The 17,904-nt window shown below is 44.0% G+C and overlaps 1 protein-coding gene across 1 annotated transcript in view; it reads right to left on the reverse strand.

Moving 5' to 3' along the window:
- CRYM (crystallin mu) overlaps positions 1–17,904 on the reverse strand; it is a 129,752-nt gene that overhangs the window by 109,409 nt on the left and 2,439 nt on the right. Inside the window, exon 2 of the mRNA XM_088476212.1 lies at positions 1,521–1,671. Within this exon, the coding sequence (XP_088332338.1) occupies positions 1,521–1,671 (151 nt within the window). The remainder of the gene's footprint in view (positions 1–1,520; positions 1,672–17,904) is intronic.

The raw sequence follows: 17,904 nt of genomic DNA on the forward strand, positions 1-17,904 counted from the left end.
GAGCGGGTACTAATTACCCGGGCCCGGGCTTTCTGGAGGGGCCCGACGGGGGCATGCTGTTGGGTGCTGGGCTGCACTGGGAGACTGCTCGCGGCTGCTAAGTAGCAGCCACAGCAGTCTCCTATGCCTGTGGGAAGAGCGATCACACTGATCGCGCCCCCCACTGGCTATGCGCCGGGCTGAGAGGCTCGCAACGCCCCCCTCCCAATCGCTTTGCGCCGCTGCAAAATAAAGTTTTTGTTCCTAAGGGGGCGTGGTCACTCCTCCCGTGATTAGGCCACACACCCTTCTTCCCCCAGGCGCTGCTGTTGGCGCCCCTGCATCCTGGTACAGGGGGCAGGCAGCTACTAGGTCAGGAGGTTATAGACGTGGCTTTCCCTATATATTTAGTATAGATTCTGGTTTTCTGTGTGAATTTTCAACAGTTTTCTCTCCTATATTTCTGTATTTGTATAGTTTCATATATTATATGATAGATTGACACTCGTATAATAACACCCACTACCATAGACCAAACTTTGAGAATTTTTAAACTTGCTTACGCACCAATGTGTATGCCCCACCCCCTGCTGTTGCTCCACCCACACTATTCACAGCTCCACCCACCTCTACACCCATCCCCCCAGGGTGGCCCTGCCTCTTTGGTCAGTACCGGGCCCCACAATTTCTGATGGCAGCCCTGCCCTAACCCTCCCCCTAGTGCCTAACACCGACCTCCTCCTCCTGTAGCCTAATCCTCCCCCTGTCTAAACGTAACCCTACCTTCCCCTACCCTAACCCTCTGCTGCCGGTCCATGCAGAATATCAACATTTCATCATTGTGAACATAATTACATTTTTCATATGTCGACTTGTTCCATGATGACATTGTAAATGCCAACATTATGACGACATCCCCAGGAGTAGTACCCTTTAATGCTCAACCTCCAGGACATGAGTAGGTAATGCCTATAAATGAGTAAGACTTTGTGGAAAATATATTTGGCATCCCAAGTCAATAGAATTAGATGAAAATATAGTAACGTTACAGAATAGCTGGCAGAGATCTGAACAATTTCACTGTGTGATAATAGTCCACATTATGACTTTTTTACATATTTTCCAATTAAGCTAGTTTATTGCCCTTGTAAATAAGTGATAAAGACCACAAGCAGTTTATTATAGAGTGAGATGGCTTAGATTGGTAGATTTGGTTACCAAAACAAGATATTATGTATTAGGTAGAAATCTGAAACGGAGACAAAATATGTTTTTATCAAATATGCGTTCCCCTAAAATGCACATTCCACTACTCTAATATACATCACTATAGAAAATAGTAGGGTTCCACTGGAATAATTCTACAAAACATATGACGCAGTAAGGATTAACTATGTCATTTCCAAACAACTTTGCAATATTACATAAGGTTAGAGAAGTGACAACATGATTGAGGCTCCATCTATTGGTGCATGCAGTAATAGCTAGGCAATTGATACAAACAGAAGCAGAAAGCAGATGATATTAAATATTATACTTACAGCTTTCAGAGTTCCGTTGGATGGTTCAAATAAGAGGACAGTGGCATGATGAGAGGGAAAATCGGATGATGTTTTATTCTCATAAAAGGTTACAACCTTGGTTGTTAAGGCATCATCCACTGTACTGTAAGCAGGCATCACTCCTAAAAAGCTAAAAACATATGATGGTGTCAAGTGTACATCTGTTAGTGCTGAGCAGTCGTGGTGCAGCAACATCTAAAGTGCATAACTTGCACTGTCCCTGGCAGGGGGTACATTTAAAGTGAACATGCTGCAATCCTCGCACCAAACACATTTGTAATATCAAAATAAACAAAATAAAATATTTGACATGTAGTTTAAGCACTCTTTACTAAACTTGCTCAGTATCCAGTACATTAGCTTCTAGCAAAGGGAAGACCGAAGACAGAGAATAAAATTAGATACATGATATATACAGGGCTGTTAAAATGAAATTATCCCTAATTAGAGCACTCTGGAGCGAGCTCTAAGGTTCAGAATGAAAACAAATTTGGATAACAGATACTTCAGAGGATGCGCTAACCATTGATTAACAAAATATTTTGTTACCATATGGCACTGTTACATACAAATCATTTAAATTTCATTACAATTGTTCAGTGTGTCCTCCTTTGTGGTCAACAACAGTTTACATTCAAAGTACAGCATTCTCTATGGCAGAGCATAACAAGTCAGGTGGAATAGCCAGCACATGATGTCTAATCCAGACTTTCAGATCTGACAGCTAGTTCTGTGGATTTTCTTTGAAGAACCAGTGTGTCAGATCTGCACTTAGCTAACTTTTACTCACAACCATAAATATATCTCAGTGTGTAAGCTATGATTTGCCTTTTTGAACCAGCAGCCACTTTAATGTGACAAATGACATAACACCATATTCATGCTGCATCTCTTAATTTTATGGTAATTTGTCAAAACGCCATCAATTATTCAAATACGCTTCAGCGAGCCAAATATGGCCGCATCAGTAAAGAGTGACTTATAGGGGCTGATTTAACTAGAGATGAGTGCTGCCGGAATGACTTCTGGCGAGTTTGTAAGATGTGCCTCTGAGGCTGATTTCTGCTTGCAGCCTATAGAGTTGCTAGAAGTGATCAGCTAATCATAATTGTGCTTATAAACTGGCAGCTCCCGTCTAATTGAGTCTGCCTCAAAGTTTGTTTTGCAATGTTCAACAAACCTTTTGTATAAATGGAAAGTACATAGATATATTGTCCTAAATAACATGTTTGTAACCAAACACATAAACCTAAATTTACAATTAGCTGATGTTTTAAGATTTAATCTATTTGCAAAAAGTTGGGATTATGCAGCTTCATCAAAATGACTACACTAGTAGAGACAAGGAGGTGTTTTTACTAAAGGTTGATTTTTTTATTAGATTTTTATGTCGATTTTAATCGACTATATAAATCACTGACCAAATCTCTGATTTACTAACATTCGATTCTGAAATTGATTTCAAAATCGAATTTGGATTTGCCTGGTGTAAATGCATTCGGTTTTAAACTTTCTGTTCAAAACGTAATGTAAATACAACCTAAAAATGGAATTAAGACCCATGTTAAAAAAAGAATCATGCACAGATCACTATGACCTGTGCATGCTTCTAAGGGTTAAAAACAGCTAAATAGTAAAAAAAAAATATGGTGTGGGGTCCCATCCTAAAGCTATAACCAGCCCTTGGCCTTTTTGCTTGTTCTGGTAATGGAAAATTGGGGAAAACTAGCGTGGGGTTCCCACAATTTTCCATTCACCAGCACCAGGCTGAGCCAGCTGAAAGCCTGGTGCTGGTTAATGAAAATAGGAGGAACTCCATGCCAGTGTTTCCTCTGATTTTCCATGACCAGACCAAGCTAAAAGGTCCAGGGTTGCTTATGGGTTTAGGGGGGGGGGACCCATTTCCTTTTTCATGCCTTGAAAAAGATACTCATCAGTATCGAAATGCGTCAGCGAGGAGAGGAACTGGCTGTTGGATCCTGTATGTAGTTTGCTGTGTGTTGATTTCCAGGGACTCCTGGTCTTTCACATAACAATTGCTTTTATGTCTACTATTGTTCATAGACCATAAGATCTGGTAGTAGTCCAACTACTCTATTCTTTTTCATCTTTGCACATCACTTTGTGTTGTTAATAAATATACTACAGTTTTACAATATGGAAAGTCTTTTCCTGATTTACATGTGGATCTGATGGGACGCAGGACCTACAACAGAGGGTGGAGTTGTGCTGTGGATAGTCTGTTCCCTGGATGGGCATGGTCCTCCTCTTTATGCACTACTGTCTACTTGATTATGTAGACCACTTCTCTTGGTAGGAGTCTCCACATATTATACAGATTTTAAAGTGTCACATTATCAGTACAGGTATTACACTATTGTGCAACTTTTCTCTTTTCCGAGATATTATACAGGATACAGGATACAAGCTGGAGGTATCCATAGAAGAATCCTCCTAAGTAAAACAATTTGACCCTAAAGATTTGTCATCTAAATAGGAACGTATATTTTATCAAAAATGTATACAAGTACGAAGAATACAAAGTATTATATATGATTAGTCCAGAATATTTACAAACAAAAGCTCAAACTCAAAGAAGGGACAATGAGTTTAGTAAGAACAGGTGTGGAACTGTGCTTGCTAGCCCAGGGAGTCAGTCAGCACTAAAAAACTTAAAAAGGATGGGGGGGATATTGGGGCAAAATATGTGTTTGATACCAAGACATTTGGTCCAGGCATCAATAAACTTAGTTACGTGTGGCAGTGTGTTAATGTAGGGTTCCATAAAGCAAAAAAATGGGCAGCCTGCTTTTCCTTATTCCAAAGAGTCTCTACCCAATCAGTTCGCAATAGAAAATATAATAGCGTGAAAAAGTTTTTGCCCTCTTCCAGATTTATTCTATATTTGCATATTTGTCACACTGAATCATTTCAGATCTTTAAACATAACTGAATATAAGACAAAAACAACCTGAATAGACACAAAATACAGTTTTTTTAAATGATCATTTAATTTATTGAAGCAAAAACGTTATCCAACTCACACGGGCCCTGTGTGAAATAGTAATTGCCCCCTTAGTTACTCACTCAACCAGGGGCATCTTAAGAGAGGAGGGACCCGTGTGCACTCCCTGTGCGGGCCCCCTCCTCTCTCCCCGGTGGCCAGCAGCCGAATGACGCGGCTAGCCAGCTACCGGAGCCTTAGAAGACTCCAGGCACTAGAGTGTGCCCGGAGTCTACTGCACATGTGCAGAATGCCGGAAAATGGCCATGGCGGACATTTTTCCTGTGTTCTGTGCATGCGCAGTAGAGTCCGGGCACACTCTAGTGCCCGGACTCTACTGCGCATGCGCAGAACACCGGAAAAATGGCAGTGGCAGCCATTTTCCGGAGTACTGAGCAGCGCAGACACCTGACTTGGAACCACGGACAAGTAAGTCTAAAATAATATGGGTGCAGTGTGATGCGGTGCGGGGCCCCCTTGGACGCAGGGTGCCCATGTGCCCCGCACACACTGCACCCATTATAGATACGCCACTGCACTCAACCAATGAACAAAATGAATTGATAATTGGGTTCAATTAGACTAGACACAATCAAACTTTATTACTGCCAGCCCTGTTGAATGTAAACCATTTAAATAGAACATATCCAGAAATGTGAAATTGTCTTAAAGGTCTCAACAAGCAGCACAGTATGCTGCAATCAACAGAAATTCCAGAAGAGATGAGAAAGAAAGTTATTGAACTATATCAGTCTGCCATTTCTAAGGCTCTGGGACTCCAGCAACCCACAGTGAGAGCTATTATCTCCAAATGGAGAAAGCGTGAAACAGTGGCCGACCTACAAAAATTCCTTCAAGACCAAATCAACGACTCATTGAGGAAGTCTCAAAAGCACCCAGACAAATATCTAAGGATCTGCAGGCCTCAATCGCCTCAGTTAATGTCAGCGTTCATGATTCCATCATAAGAAAGTACCATAAGAAATGGTATCCATGGGAGAGTTGCAAAGTGATCACCACTACTAACCAAAAGGAACATAAAGGCTTGTTTCACCTTTTGGGCTAATGTTCTGTGGACTGATGACTCAAAAATTTTTCTTTTTGGAAGACATGGTGCCATTACGTCTGGCATAAAGCTAACACAGCATTCCACAATAAGAAAATCATACCAACAGTCAAACATGGTGATGGTGGTGTGATGGTGCGGGGATGCTTTGCTGCTGCAGGACCTGGGTACCTTGCCATAATTGATGGAATCATGAATTCTGCTCTCTACCAGAAAATTTTGATGGAGATTTTCTGGTCATCATTCCGTGATCTGAATCTCAAGTTATGAGCCGCTGCACTAGCTTAGCCTCCCTTTTGGTTATAGCGTCCATACCCTGTATAGAAGCTTACCTGCTCCTGCCATGCCTGCTGGTACTCTTTTTCTCCTTGATTCCAGCCTGTGTTGTGCCAGCAGTATACGGCCATTACAGCTCTACAGCATTTCTCCAGGGCTCCTGCCCTTAGCCTGTCTGAGCATATCCTGATTAACAGCATTTGCTTTGGGGCTCTAGATGCAATTGACTGTCTCCTACTCCAGCCTTACTCCCTGCAGCCACCTGGTTATTAACATAAGCTCCTACTATCCTGAGTTAAGTCCTGGCATCATCCAAGTACCGGTAAGAATATTCATCCCTATGGGAAAATGGCGGATGTTATAGGTGAAGACCTCTGTAGTGTGATTCTAGGAGTTTATGCGATTTCCTGGGTGAGCCCCAACAGTGCAACTGGGTTATGCAGCAAAACAATCCAAAGCACAAAAAGCAAGTCCATCTCTGAATGGCTCATTAGAAACGCATTTAAGGTTTAGGAGTAGCCTAGTCAAAGTCCTGACTTGAGTCCAATTTAGACCCTGTGGCAAGATCTTAAATGTGCAGTTCATGCTCAAAACCCTCCAATGTGGCTGAATGAAGGCAGTTTTGCAAAGAAGAGTGGGCCAAAATTTTTCATGGTAGTACAAGTGTGCAAGTACTAGGAACTGTTCTCCCAGTGCTATAATCGTTAACACTGTAATTTAGCTGCACACACCCTGGTCTTTTAACACGCATCTCCTTCCAGTCCAGCAATGGCAGGGGTAAATTCCGTGAGCTCACCTTCCAAATACGTCACTTAGGAGGCAGGATTGTTTCTCTAGCCCCTGCAATGCTCCTATATCTCTGTTTGTTTTATTCTGTGTGCAACAGCTGAGGACAGCATATATATTATATATGTATATTATATACAGTCAGGTCCATAAATATTGGGACATTGACAGAATTTTCATATTTTGGCCTCTATTCACCACCACAATGGCTTTGAAATGAAACAAACAAGATGTGCTTTAACTGCAGACTTTCAGATTTAATTTGAGGGTAATTACATCCAGATCAGGTGAACGGTGTAGGAATTACAACGGTTTCTATATGTACCTCCCACTTTTTAAGGGGCCAAAAGTAATGGGACAAACTAAACAATCCTAAATCTAACTTTCACTTTTTAATACTTTGTTGCAAATCCTTTGCAGGCAATTACAGCCTGAAGTCTGGAACGCATAGACATCACCAGACGCTGGGTTTCATCCCTGGTGATGCTCTGCCAGGCCTCTACTGCAAATGTCTTCAGTTCCTGCTTGTTCTTGGGGCATTTTCCCTTCAGTTTTGTCTTCATCAAGTGAAATGCATGCTCAGTCAGATTCAGGTCAGGGGATTGACTTGGCCATTGCATAACATTCCACTTTTTAGCCTTAAAAAACTCTTTGGTTGCTTTTGCAGTATGCTTCGGGTCATTGTCCATCTGCACTGTGAAGCACCGTCCAATGAGTTCTGAAGCATTTGACTGAATATGAGCATATAATATTGCCCACAACACTTCAGAATTCATTCTGCTGCTTTTGTCAGCAGTCACATCATCAATAAATACAAGGGAACCAGTTCCATTTTCAGCTATACATGCCCACGCCATGACACTACCACCACCATGCTTCACTGATGAGGTGGTATGTTTTGGATCATGAGCAGTTCCTTTCCTTCTCCATACTCTTCTCTTCCCATCACTCTGGTACAAGTTGATCTTTGTCTCATCTGTCCATAGGATGTTGTTCCAGAACTGTAATGGCTTTTTTACATGTTGTTTGGCAAACTCTAATCTGGTCTTTCTGTTTTGTGGCTCACCAATGGTTTACATCTTGTGGTGAACCCTCTATATTCACTCTTGTGAAGTCTTCTCTTGATTGTTGACTTTGACACATATACACCTACCTCCTGGAGAGTGTTCTTGATTTGGCCAACTGTTGTGAAGGGGTTTTTCTTCACCAGGGAAATAATTCTTCTGTCATCCACCACAGTTGTTTTCCGTGGTCTTCCGGGTCTTTTGATGTTGCTGAGCTCTCCGGTGCATTCTTTCTTTATAAGAATGTTCCAAACAGTTGATTTGGCCACACCTAATGTTTTTGCTATCTCTCTGATGGGTTTGTTTTGTTTTTTCAGCCTAATGATGGCTTGCTTCACTGATAGTGACAGCTCTTTGGATCTCATATTGAGAGTCGACAGCAACTGATTCCAAATGCAAATGTCACACCTAGAATCAACTCCAGACCTTTTACCTGCTTAATTGATAATGAAATAACGAGGGAATAGCCCACAACTGTCCATTAAATAGCTTTTGAGTTCATAGTACCATTACTTCTGGCCCCTTAAAAAGTGGGAGGCACATATAGAAACCGTTGTAATTCCTACACCGTTCACCAGATTTGGATGTAATTACCCTCAAATTAAATCTGAAAGTCTGCAGTTAAAGCACATCTTGTTTGTTTCATTTCAAAGCCATTGTGGTGGTGAATAGAGGCCAAAATATGAAAATTCTGTCAATGTTCCAATATTTATGGACCTGACAGTATGTATATATATATATATATATATATATATATTCATGGGATAGGTACCTAGTATCGTGGAGAACCCCCTCTATCCCAGCGAAGTGCAGCAACTCAACATGGTTCCACAAGTATACAGAGAACCTTTGGAGAGTTGTTGACCCATGCCTTCTGGATAGCTTCTTACAGCTCCCTGATATTTGTAGGTGCAGGATCTTGAGTGCGAATAGACCTCTCCACCATGTCCCATAAAGACTTGATTGGATTTATATCGGGCGAACGTGGTGCCACACCATTCATCGAAACTCTCCAGAATGCTCCTCAAACCAATTCTGGATAACTTGGGAACAATGACTTGGTGCATTATCCTGCTGGAATATTCCATCATTTTGGGGGTACATGAGGTTCATAAAGGGCTGGAAATGTTCATCAAGCAATGCAACGTAGTGTTACCGGTCACCAGTTGAGCCAACAAATGCCACGTGAAAACATCCCATACCATTATGGAACCACCACCAGCCTGCACGGTGCCTTGTTGACAACTGGGGTCCATTGCCTCATGGGGTCTACGCCACACCTGAACCCTACCATCAGACCAAAACAACGGTAACCGTAACTCATCAAACCACGCCATATGTTGCCAGTCCTCCAGGGTCCAATTAGTAACATCACAAGCCGAGGTGAGGCACTGTCCAGTGGTGTAGTATTAACAGGGGCACTCTGGAAGCTAAAGAACGCTGCACTGACCAGCTGGATATGTGTCTGGTACCCTCTGCATTGAATGTGAATGCGATTTGAGCCAGTGTCGCTTGTCTGTTACCATGGACAATTCTGGCCAGATGTCACAATCATTAAGCACCCGTGGTTAGCCACTGCACTGACCACGGTGGGTGGGAATGCCTTCCATGAGGTATTCCAGGTTGAGGAATGTGGAATGTCCCACCCATAGGGCACCCATTATCATACCCCGTTCGAACTCCGATAATTCACTTGCTATGAGCAGCCTAGCCAGAGTTCAAACTTACTCACGAGAATACAACTGATGCAGATCTGGGCATTTCCAAGACATCATAGTATGGTGGCACCACTTACCATTACATTTACATACTGCTATCCCATGACTATTGGCACGTCAGTGCATATATTGTATATGAGCCAGTGATAAATGGGTGGCAGAGATTGGCAGCTGCTGCCTTCTAAAGGCAATTACATTTGCTTGCATTATGTGTCATAATAATGAGGTCCTGTGTGGCATAAAAATGGAGGCCTGTGGCAAAGTAATGGGGCACTGTGTGACATATATCCTGTGGGGGTCAATGTGTGTTTTGGAGGTGAATGTAACTTAATTGGGGGAAGGCCTCTCCAAAAATGTGCGCCCAGGGTGCTAGTAGACCTGGGACTGGCTCTGTAATATCTTCATACATTTGTATCTATTTAATAGCCTACATCAGTGGTTCCCAAACTGTGCGCCATGGCACCCTGGGGTGCTTCAGGTTGGTGGTCCAGCACCAAATCAAATTATTTATGGTCAATGTAATGTAAATATGTAGACAAACAGAAGCGCAAAACTGTCCACCACCACATAACCACACTTGCCGACATTCAGCTCCCTCCTTTCAGGAGGGAGCTGAATGCCTGTATGCAGCGGTGGGGCCTGGCCCGACAAGAACACTGTATCGAGGGCGGGGCCCGGGCGGGGCCCGGGCGGGGCTGCGTGATCGCGTCATGAGGTCACGCCCCCTCTTCACAATGCCGAAATGAAAGGCATTGTGAAGCGGGAGGCAGGGCAACGATGATGCGAATGAGCGCGAATCGCGTCGCCACCCCCCCTTGCAGGGGTTTCTATCACTAGTGCGGGGAGGTGGGGGGGGGGCGTCCGCCGGGAGGCTTGCCTACCTTTCCGGGGGGCCGGGAGCGGCACCCAATATTCGGGAGGCTCCCGGCCAAATCGGGATGGTAGGCAAGCCTGCACCTAACTGAAACTAAGGATGACAAGTCTACACAATTTACTTCACTTTACTACATTTTTGAATTTCTCAATAACAAACTTTTGGCTTAGGGTTGCCATGAAAACATTGCTGATACACTGAGGTGCCATGGTTCAATATAGTTTGGGAGCCACTGGCCTACACTGATTTTATTGGAGCAAAATTTTAAACCCTCGAGCTATATTAATAATACATTCCTAATCTTAGATAAAAGGAGAAGTTACTAGAATTCAAGTCTCCAAATGCAAAAAAAATGAGTTCCTTAAAATGAACACCGAAAACATTACTCTGCAGTGCAGATCCAATACACCCAGACAGTTTTCCATTTTACTTCATTATTAAAATACATTTGTAACTTTGGCCCTGATTCAGAGCCGGACGCTCTGACCAGAGCGCTCGCTCTGAATCAGGGCCCACCTCCATTAATATGGAGCGTCCTTCTGGACGCTCGTATAGCTGTGGGTCACCACCCACAGCATATATGAGCGTGCAAAATGATCGGAACTGCGAGAGAAAGCGTGCGGTTGGGTTTCTCAACCGCAAGGCCAGGAGTGATTTTGGCTCTATCAGAGCCAAAATCACTCCCACTGACATCACTAGTGATGTCAGTGGGGCCGGCTTCAGACGGTAGGCGTTCCCTTGGGAACGTCTCCGTCTGGCAGGCACGCCCCCAGCACGCCCATCAAAGGGGGCGTGCTGTCAGTCACCATCGACAGCACGCCCCCTTTGATGAGACACTCCGAGCGAAGGAAAGTCCTTCGCTCGTCGGGTCTCGCGCATGCGCACGACGGAGCTCCCTCCATCGTGCGCATGCGCATTGGGGAACATCGACCCACTTGCGAGCGTACTGCCGCTCGCGAGTGGGTCTGAATGACCCCCTTTGTTCAATGAACAAACCCTGCACAATGTACTGCTATACACACACACTTAGGGACTTAGGCCCTGATTCAGAGCCGGACGCTCTGACAGAGCGCTCGCTCTGAATCAGGGCCGTCCCTCTTACTTTTTGGAACGGCCTCCTGGCCGCTCACATAGCTGTGGGTGACCACAGCGGCCAAAAAGACCATCGCGACCATCGGGCTTGCTACGAGACCCTTGTGGTAGGGTCTCGTCTGCCGCAAGCCCTGGAGTGCTTTTGGCTCTATCAGAGCCAAAAGCACTCCCACTGACATCACTAGTGACGGTAGGCGTTTCCATGGGAATCACGCCCTCCGCACGCCCACCAAAGGGGGCGTGCTGTCAATCACCATCGACAGCACGCCCCCTTTGGTGCGAGGCCCATAACGACGGCTTGGCCGTCGTTATTTGGGTCTCGCGCATGCGCACGACGGAGCCGCCTCCGTCGTGCGCATGCGCACTTGGGCAACATCGACCCGATTGCGAGCGCTCGCGAGCGGGTCTGAATCAGGCCTTATATAATATGGTGCAAGCTTCTGCCGCTGCAGAAATACATGCGAGTGTTCAAGTATTTTTAAAGCAGCTATTATTTTAAGGGCAAAACCAAGCTGGTTTTGCATTTAAAATGATCGCCGCTTTAAAAATACGGGAACACATGCATGTATTCCCACAGCGGCACAAGTTTGCACCATATTACCTAAGCCCCCTAGTATCCACCTTACTAATTACAGCAATACACCTACTTCTTAATGCAAATATCTGATCAACTAGTCATGTGGCAGCAACTCAGTGCATAAAAGCATTCAAAATGGTGAAAAGGTTCAGTTATTGCTCAGACCAAACACCAAAATGTGATCGAAGTTACTTTGGTATCAATGTGTTGAAGGATCAGTGTGGTAAAATACATAATACAAATATTAACTGAATTGTTCAAAGAATTATTCTGTGATACTTTCTTTTTTTTTGTTGATGGTGTGGGAAGGAGATTTTCGCTCTGGGCTCCACTTGGGCTAGAATCGGCTCTGATTAAATGAGGAAAGGATATAGGCCCTCATTCAGAGGCGGTCGCAAGAAGCAATCGCTCTCTCTGAATGAGGGCGGCCGCTTCTCTTTTTTCTGTGTGGCCTCCTGGTCGCTAGCTAAGCTGTGGGCTACCACCCACAGCTTAGCGACCAACCAGGGTGATGGGCGGGATGGTCAAGACCATCGCAACCATCGGGGCTTGCGACGAGACACTAAGGTTGGGTCTTGGCAACCGCAAGCCCCAGGGAGCTTCCTGCTCTGATCGAGCAGGAAGCTCCCCACTGACATCACTGCTGATGTCAGTGCGGCCGCCCACAAAACGGCAAGCGTTCCATTAGGAACGCCTCCGTTTGTGAAACCACCCCTCTGCCCCGCCTACATAACGGGCCGAGCTGTCGATCAACATCGACAGCCGGCCATTTTGTAGTGAGCTCCGGAGCGAGAGAGTTTCTCTCTTGCTCCTGGGCTTGCGTACGTGCAGTGCGGCTGCTGCACGAGTGCAGGGCCTAACTATCAAGCCAGTTGCGAGCGCTCAGCGTTTGCGGCAGACTCTGAATGAGGTCCATAATCTTTATCAGATTTACTCAACCTAGGAAGGAATGAAGGAGGTGGTCCCATTCACCTAGATCATTAGTTAAATCTTGGATGGCCAACCTTAATACCTTCAAACGTGTCCCAGTCTTGAAGCAATATTAATAGAGGGTCCAAGGTCAGATTAAACAGAAGAGGAGTGAGCAATCCTGAGGGGTCCCCCATTCTAGAAACAAATTAGAGCATCCCAGTCCATTCACAAGGAGGTAGATGGGTTACTGTAGAAATAACAAATCAATTGTCCAAACTCCTTCAGCTCCAGTACCCTGAACAAATGGGGTCATAGAACCATATAAAATGCTTTGCGAGTGTCCAAGCTTAAAAGCATGTTTTGGTGTGTGGGGGCATCTGAGGATGCCACTACGTGCAGATTCCTTTTAAAGCAACCCATTTATACTTAATTTAACTTAATGTTTTTAAATGTCTTTGTTTTTTTATGTCTTTATGAATCCTGCTTTTTTGACATTTTGGAAAGTTAAGGGGGGTATCCACTAGACGATAAAGTTGAACGATTGAACGATAATGATAAAATCGTTCAATAATCGTTTGAACATCGTTTGAACATCGTTTGCAAATCGTGCAGTAATTGTTTCTAACGATGTACGATGCGCACTCCCGCTGGTCGTTTGATCGTCTCCTCCATCGACTGAACATGCAGGTCAATTTCACTTGATTGCTTACAAATCGTTTACACATCGTTCACGCTGAACGATCAAACGATGAACCACTGTCTGCCCACTATAGCTGAAAGCTCTCAATCACAGATTAAAACAACATAGTTTATTAGTAGATCTTTTGCATATCTTTTGCAAATCTTTTGCAAATTGTTCAGAGTGGAAGATCATATTTCAAGGGAAACTTCAAGGGAAAATCGTTAAGATGTTGGACAGGAATAAAATCGTCTAGTGGATGCCCCCCATAAGCAGGAACCACAAAGTAGTGTGTATAATAAAAAAAAAATCTCAGTTGGTTTTATTAATTTATTTTGAAAACGCACACATATTTCGCAGTGCTTTGAAGAGAATATTTACTCATTCGCATCGGTTCCTGTCCCAGAGGAGCTTACAGTCTATATTGCCTACCACATGTTCACAAGCACATATACACTAGGGTTAATTATTTTCTCAAAGGCCAATGAATCTGCCAGTATGTTTTTGTATTATGGGAGGAAACCAGAGTACCCGGAGGAAACATAGGGAGAACATTCAGACTACACAGAGATATTGACTTGGTGGCAATTGAACCCAGGATCTTAGCGCTGTGAGGCAGCAATTTAAACATTGCACCACTTGCTTTTAGCTCACTTTTTGAAATTTCAATAAAAAAAAAAACTTATTGGCATTTTCCAAGAATTCAGAGTCTTCTAAAGAAAGAAAAAAAAAAAAGTATCATTTGTGTGGGTACTGAATAAAAAAACTACTGATTTTGATGTTGGAATGTGGTGAGCGTAAACTTAAAAAAATGGCCTCAGCACGGGGTGAGAGAACCTTCAGCAGAAGGGCCGCCATCAGTGGGGGACTGCGGGGACTCCAATCACAGGCCCGGAGAGAGAGGGGGCCCGGATAACAGAGCTGTTACCACACAGTGATGTGCGGTACCGCACGTCACTGGTGGAATGCACTGGCAGCCAAAGAAGGGGAGAAGAAGAGTCTCGGTAGCATTTAAAACACTGAGGCGACTGTAAGCCAATCACAGCTCGTGGAACAGCAGCGGCCGCTGCTGATTGGCTGGCTGCCGTTCTGCTAGCTGTGATTGGCTCACGGCCTGCTCATTGTTTTAAATGCTACCGAGACTCTTCTCCTCCTCTCTTCTCTGGCTGCCGGTGCACACTGCATTCCACTAGTGATGAGCAGTACCGCACATCACTCTGCGCTGGCTGTCCTCTGAGCTCCGAACAGCAGGTGAAGGACAGGTGATGTCTGCTGCATTCAGCAGAGTTTGGGATCTGTTGTAGGGAGGGACTGCCTAATTTATAATATAATAAATAATATACACACACACACACAGTATAATCACACACATACATATGGGTAAGCGCTGTTATATTACTAGCTGTGTTTACACTTACATTTGTATGGTTTTAATTTAATATAGCTAAGCAGCAGGCTTTTTTTGTGTATGTTTATATATATATATATATATATATATATATATATTTGTACACAAAACATTTTGTGCTTAGGTATATTAAATTAAAAACATGCAAATAGAAATGTCAGCACAGTAAGTAATATAACAGCACTTACGAACAAATAATCTGTGCCCCCAAAAGGTCCAGCGCTCCCTGTGTAGCTCCACCCACATCCACAGCTCCGCCCACCTCTGCCCATACCTGGGGGGGGGGTGGCTCTGTCTATTTTGTCAGTACCGGGCCCCACAATTTCTGATGGCAGCCCTGTTCAGCAGCAAAGGGGATAAATACAAATACCTGTTGTCTTCCCCTTTAAAAAACCGAATGAGAATATTCTTCACTTAATTGCATACTGGTGGCTAATCAAGGATTTGGTATACTAGGTCGACATGCATCATGTTGACATTCATAATGTTGACATGAGAATGTCGACATTGTCGAAATGAACCATCTCGACATTCATTGTATCGAAACTGTGGCATCTCCAGCGGCAACTTCCCAAAGGAATCACCTGATGTGCCAGAGTTCCTAAGTACAGTCCTTCTATCCCTAATCCATTCCTTTAGTGCCAAACCCTAACCCTCCAGCGATGCAATCTAACCCTAATAAAGACATTCTAAGAGTCTAGATTTCATATCAACATTTCCTACATCAACATTGTGAACATGTCAACAATCTGAGGATGTCAACATGTTGTATGTCGTGAATGTCGATCTTATGACTGCATCCTGCTATTTTCTCCCTCTCTCTCTCTATAAAATAAAGTCCCCAGTTTAGGGGTCTGTCTGCTTCTTCAGGCTAATCTCTTGAACCACTTGACAGATTTTGATGAAGTTTTCACTATTCTATACAGCATAGGTCGTGGAAGGCTTAAGTGTATGAACCATTCATCTGTGACAAAAGGGAGCCCAGCAATGACAATTGTAGTGAAACAAGTCAAAGAAAAGAAATACTGTATTGCACCAAGCTGCTGTATGAGAGCTGGCCAGGGTGCTGAAATAGCAAGAGAGCATTTGAAACTGAGGCTTGGAATGAAATAAGTCACACAAAAAACTGTTGTGCTGTGTGAGTGACGGACTGCTGCTGCAGGGCCGAGGGCTGCACTCTGATTGGCACTCTGAGACAGTGAGAGCTAATCAGAGATAGTAATGTGCCCCATTGCTTAGCAGCAGCCTAGAGAGGGGAGGGAGGGACTTAGCTGGGTCACGTCTGAGGCAGACAGAGAGTGAGAGAGACAGCCTCCAACACTCATGAAGAAGCCATGATGCAGACACAATAGCCAGGAAGGAGCCAGGGAAACATAGTTATGAGGTATTAAAAAAAAAAACAACTATCGGAATAATTTCCATTTGATGGTGGAAAACATTGGACCACCACCGTCAAATGATAAAAACACTACCATCAGAACAACCATTGGATTGCGATGTCTGAACCTGCAGACGGACTCCAGCCACCACTACTTTACTGTTAAGTGCTCCCTCTCCAGTCTGATGTTCCAGCTCAGCCACACACACTCGGTGAACAGGAGGCACCTCCCATGGAAGTCAGCGAGGTTCTAGGACTGGTGCACCATGGCACAGAAGCTCAACAGGAAACCCAGGAAATACAGAGTACATTGTGCAAAGAACATTGCTCATCGCCATGTTTGGCAGCTGTGGAGGGGTGCGCATGGAAGTTGTGGAAATATGCACAGGTGCCCCAGGGACATGCTGTTTATAAAGCTTATGGTAGCTGCAATACAAATCTCTCATCCATGATCCTCCTGCCCTTCCCAGCATATCCAAGTGTCCGGGCCCCAGCCAGCTGCAGGGCAGCAGCAGTGGGGGCTGTGGTGACACTGGTTAGATGCAGGGGGCAGGAGTGAGAGGCAGGGTTTTGTGGTGAAAACCAGTTATTAGCTAAACAATGAACCAGTAAGTAAAATAGTCAGTTAATTGAAAGATAACCTAGATGTGTGGTTCTCAAACTCGGTCCTCTGGACCCCACACAGTGCACGTTTTCCAGGTCACCCAGCAGGTGCACAGGTGTAGTCATTACTCACTGACATTTTAAAAGATCCACAGGTGGAGCTAATTATTTCACTTGTGATTCTGTAAGGAGACCTGGAAAAAATGCATTGTTTGGGGTCCTGAGGACCAAGTTTGAGAACCTGTGACCTAGAGTTAGATAGTAACATTTTGTTACTCATTTAGGACCTCATTGAGATTTTGCACTGCATGTTCTCTTAAACATTCTGTGAGAAAACATGCAGACTCTAGCTGAGTACACATCTAAAGATTATCTGTCCAACCAGCCAACTAGTTGATTGGTTGGAATGAAAATCTGGTAAGTAATGAAAGCAAATGACAATCAGCAATTTGCTCCCAAATGCAGGAAAATGGACAAAAACTGTTGTTTGAACAAATTGTTTAGATCAAACATTTAACAAACTTGTCTGACGACCATTTACATCTGTTTTCTGGCATTTAGGAGCAAATTGCTGATCATCAGTAAAGCTGGCCACACATCAAAAGATTAGCTGTCCAATCAGCCAACTAGTTGATTGGTTGGAATGAAAATCTGGTAACGTATGGGAGTAACCGATGATCAGCAATTTGCTCCTAAATGTCAGAAAACAGATGAAAAAGATCGTTCAGACAAGTTTGTTAAATGTTTGATCTAAACAATTTGTTCAAACGGTTTTTGTCCATTTTCCGGCTTTTGGGAGCAAATTGCTGATTGTCATTTGCTTTCATTCCTTACCAGATTTTCATTCCAACCAATCAACTAGTTGACTGGTTGGACAGAAAATCTTTAGATGTGTGGCCAGCTTTACTCCCATACGTTACCAGATT

This window comes from Taudactylus pleione, unplaced genomic scaffold (assembly GCF_031769625.1).
Source record: "Taudactylus pleione unplaced genomic scaffold, aTauple2 ptg000184l, whole genome shotgun sequence".
Taxonomy (NCBI): domain Eukaryota; kingdom Metazoa; phylum Chordata; class Amphibia; order Anura; family Myobatrachidae; genus Taudactylus; species Taudactylus pleione.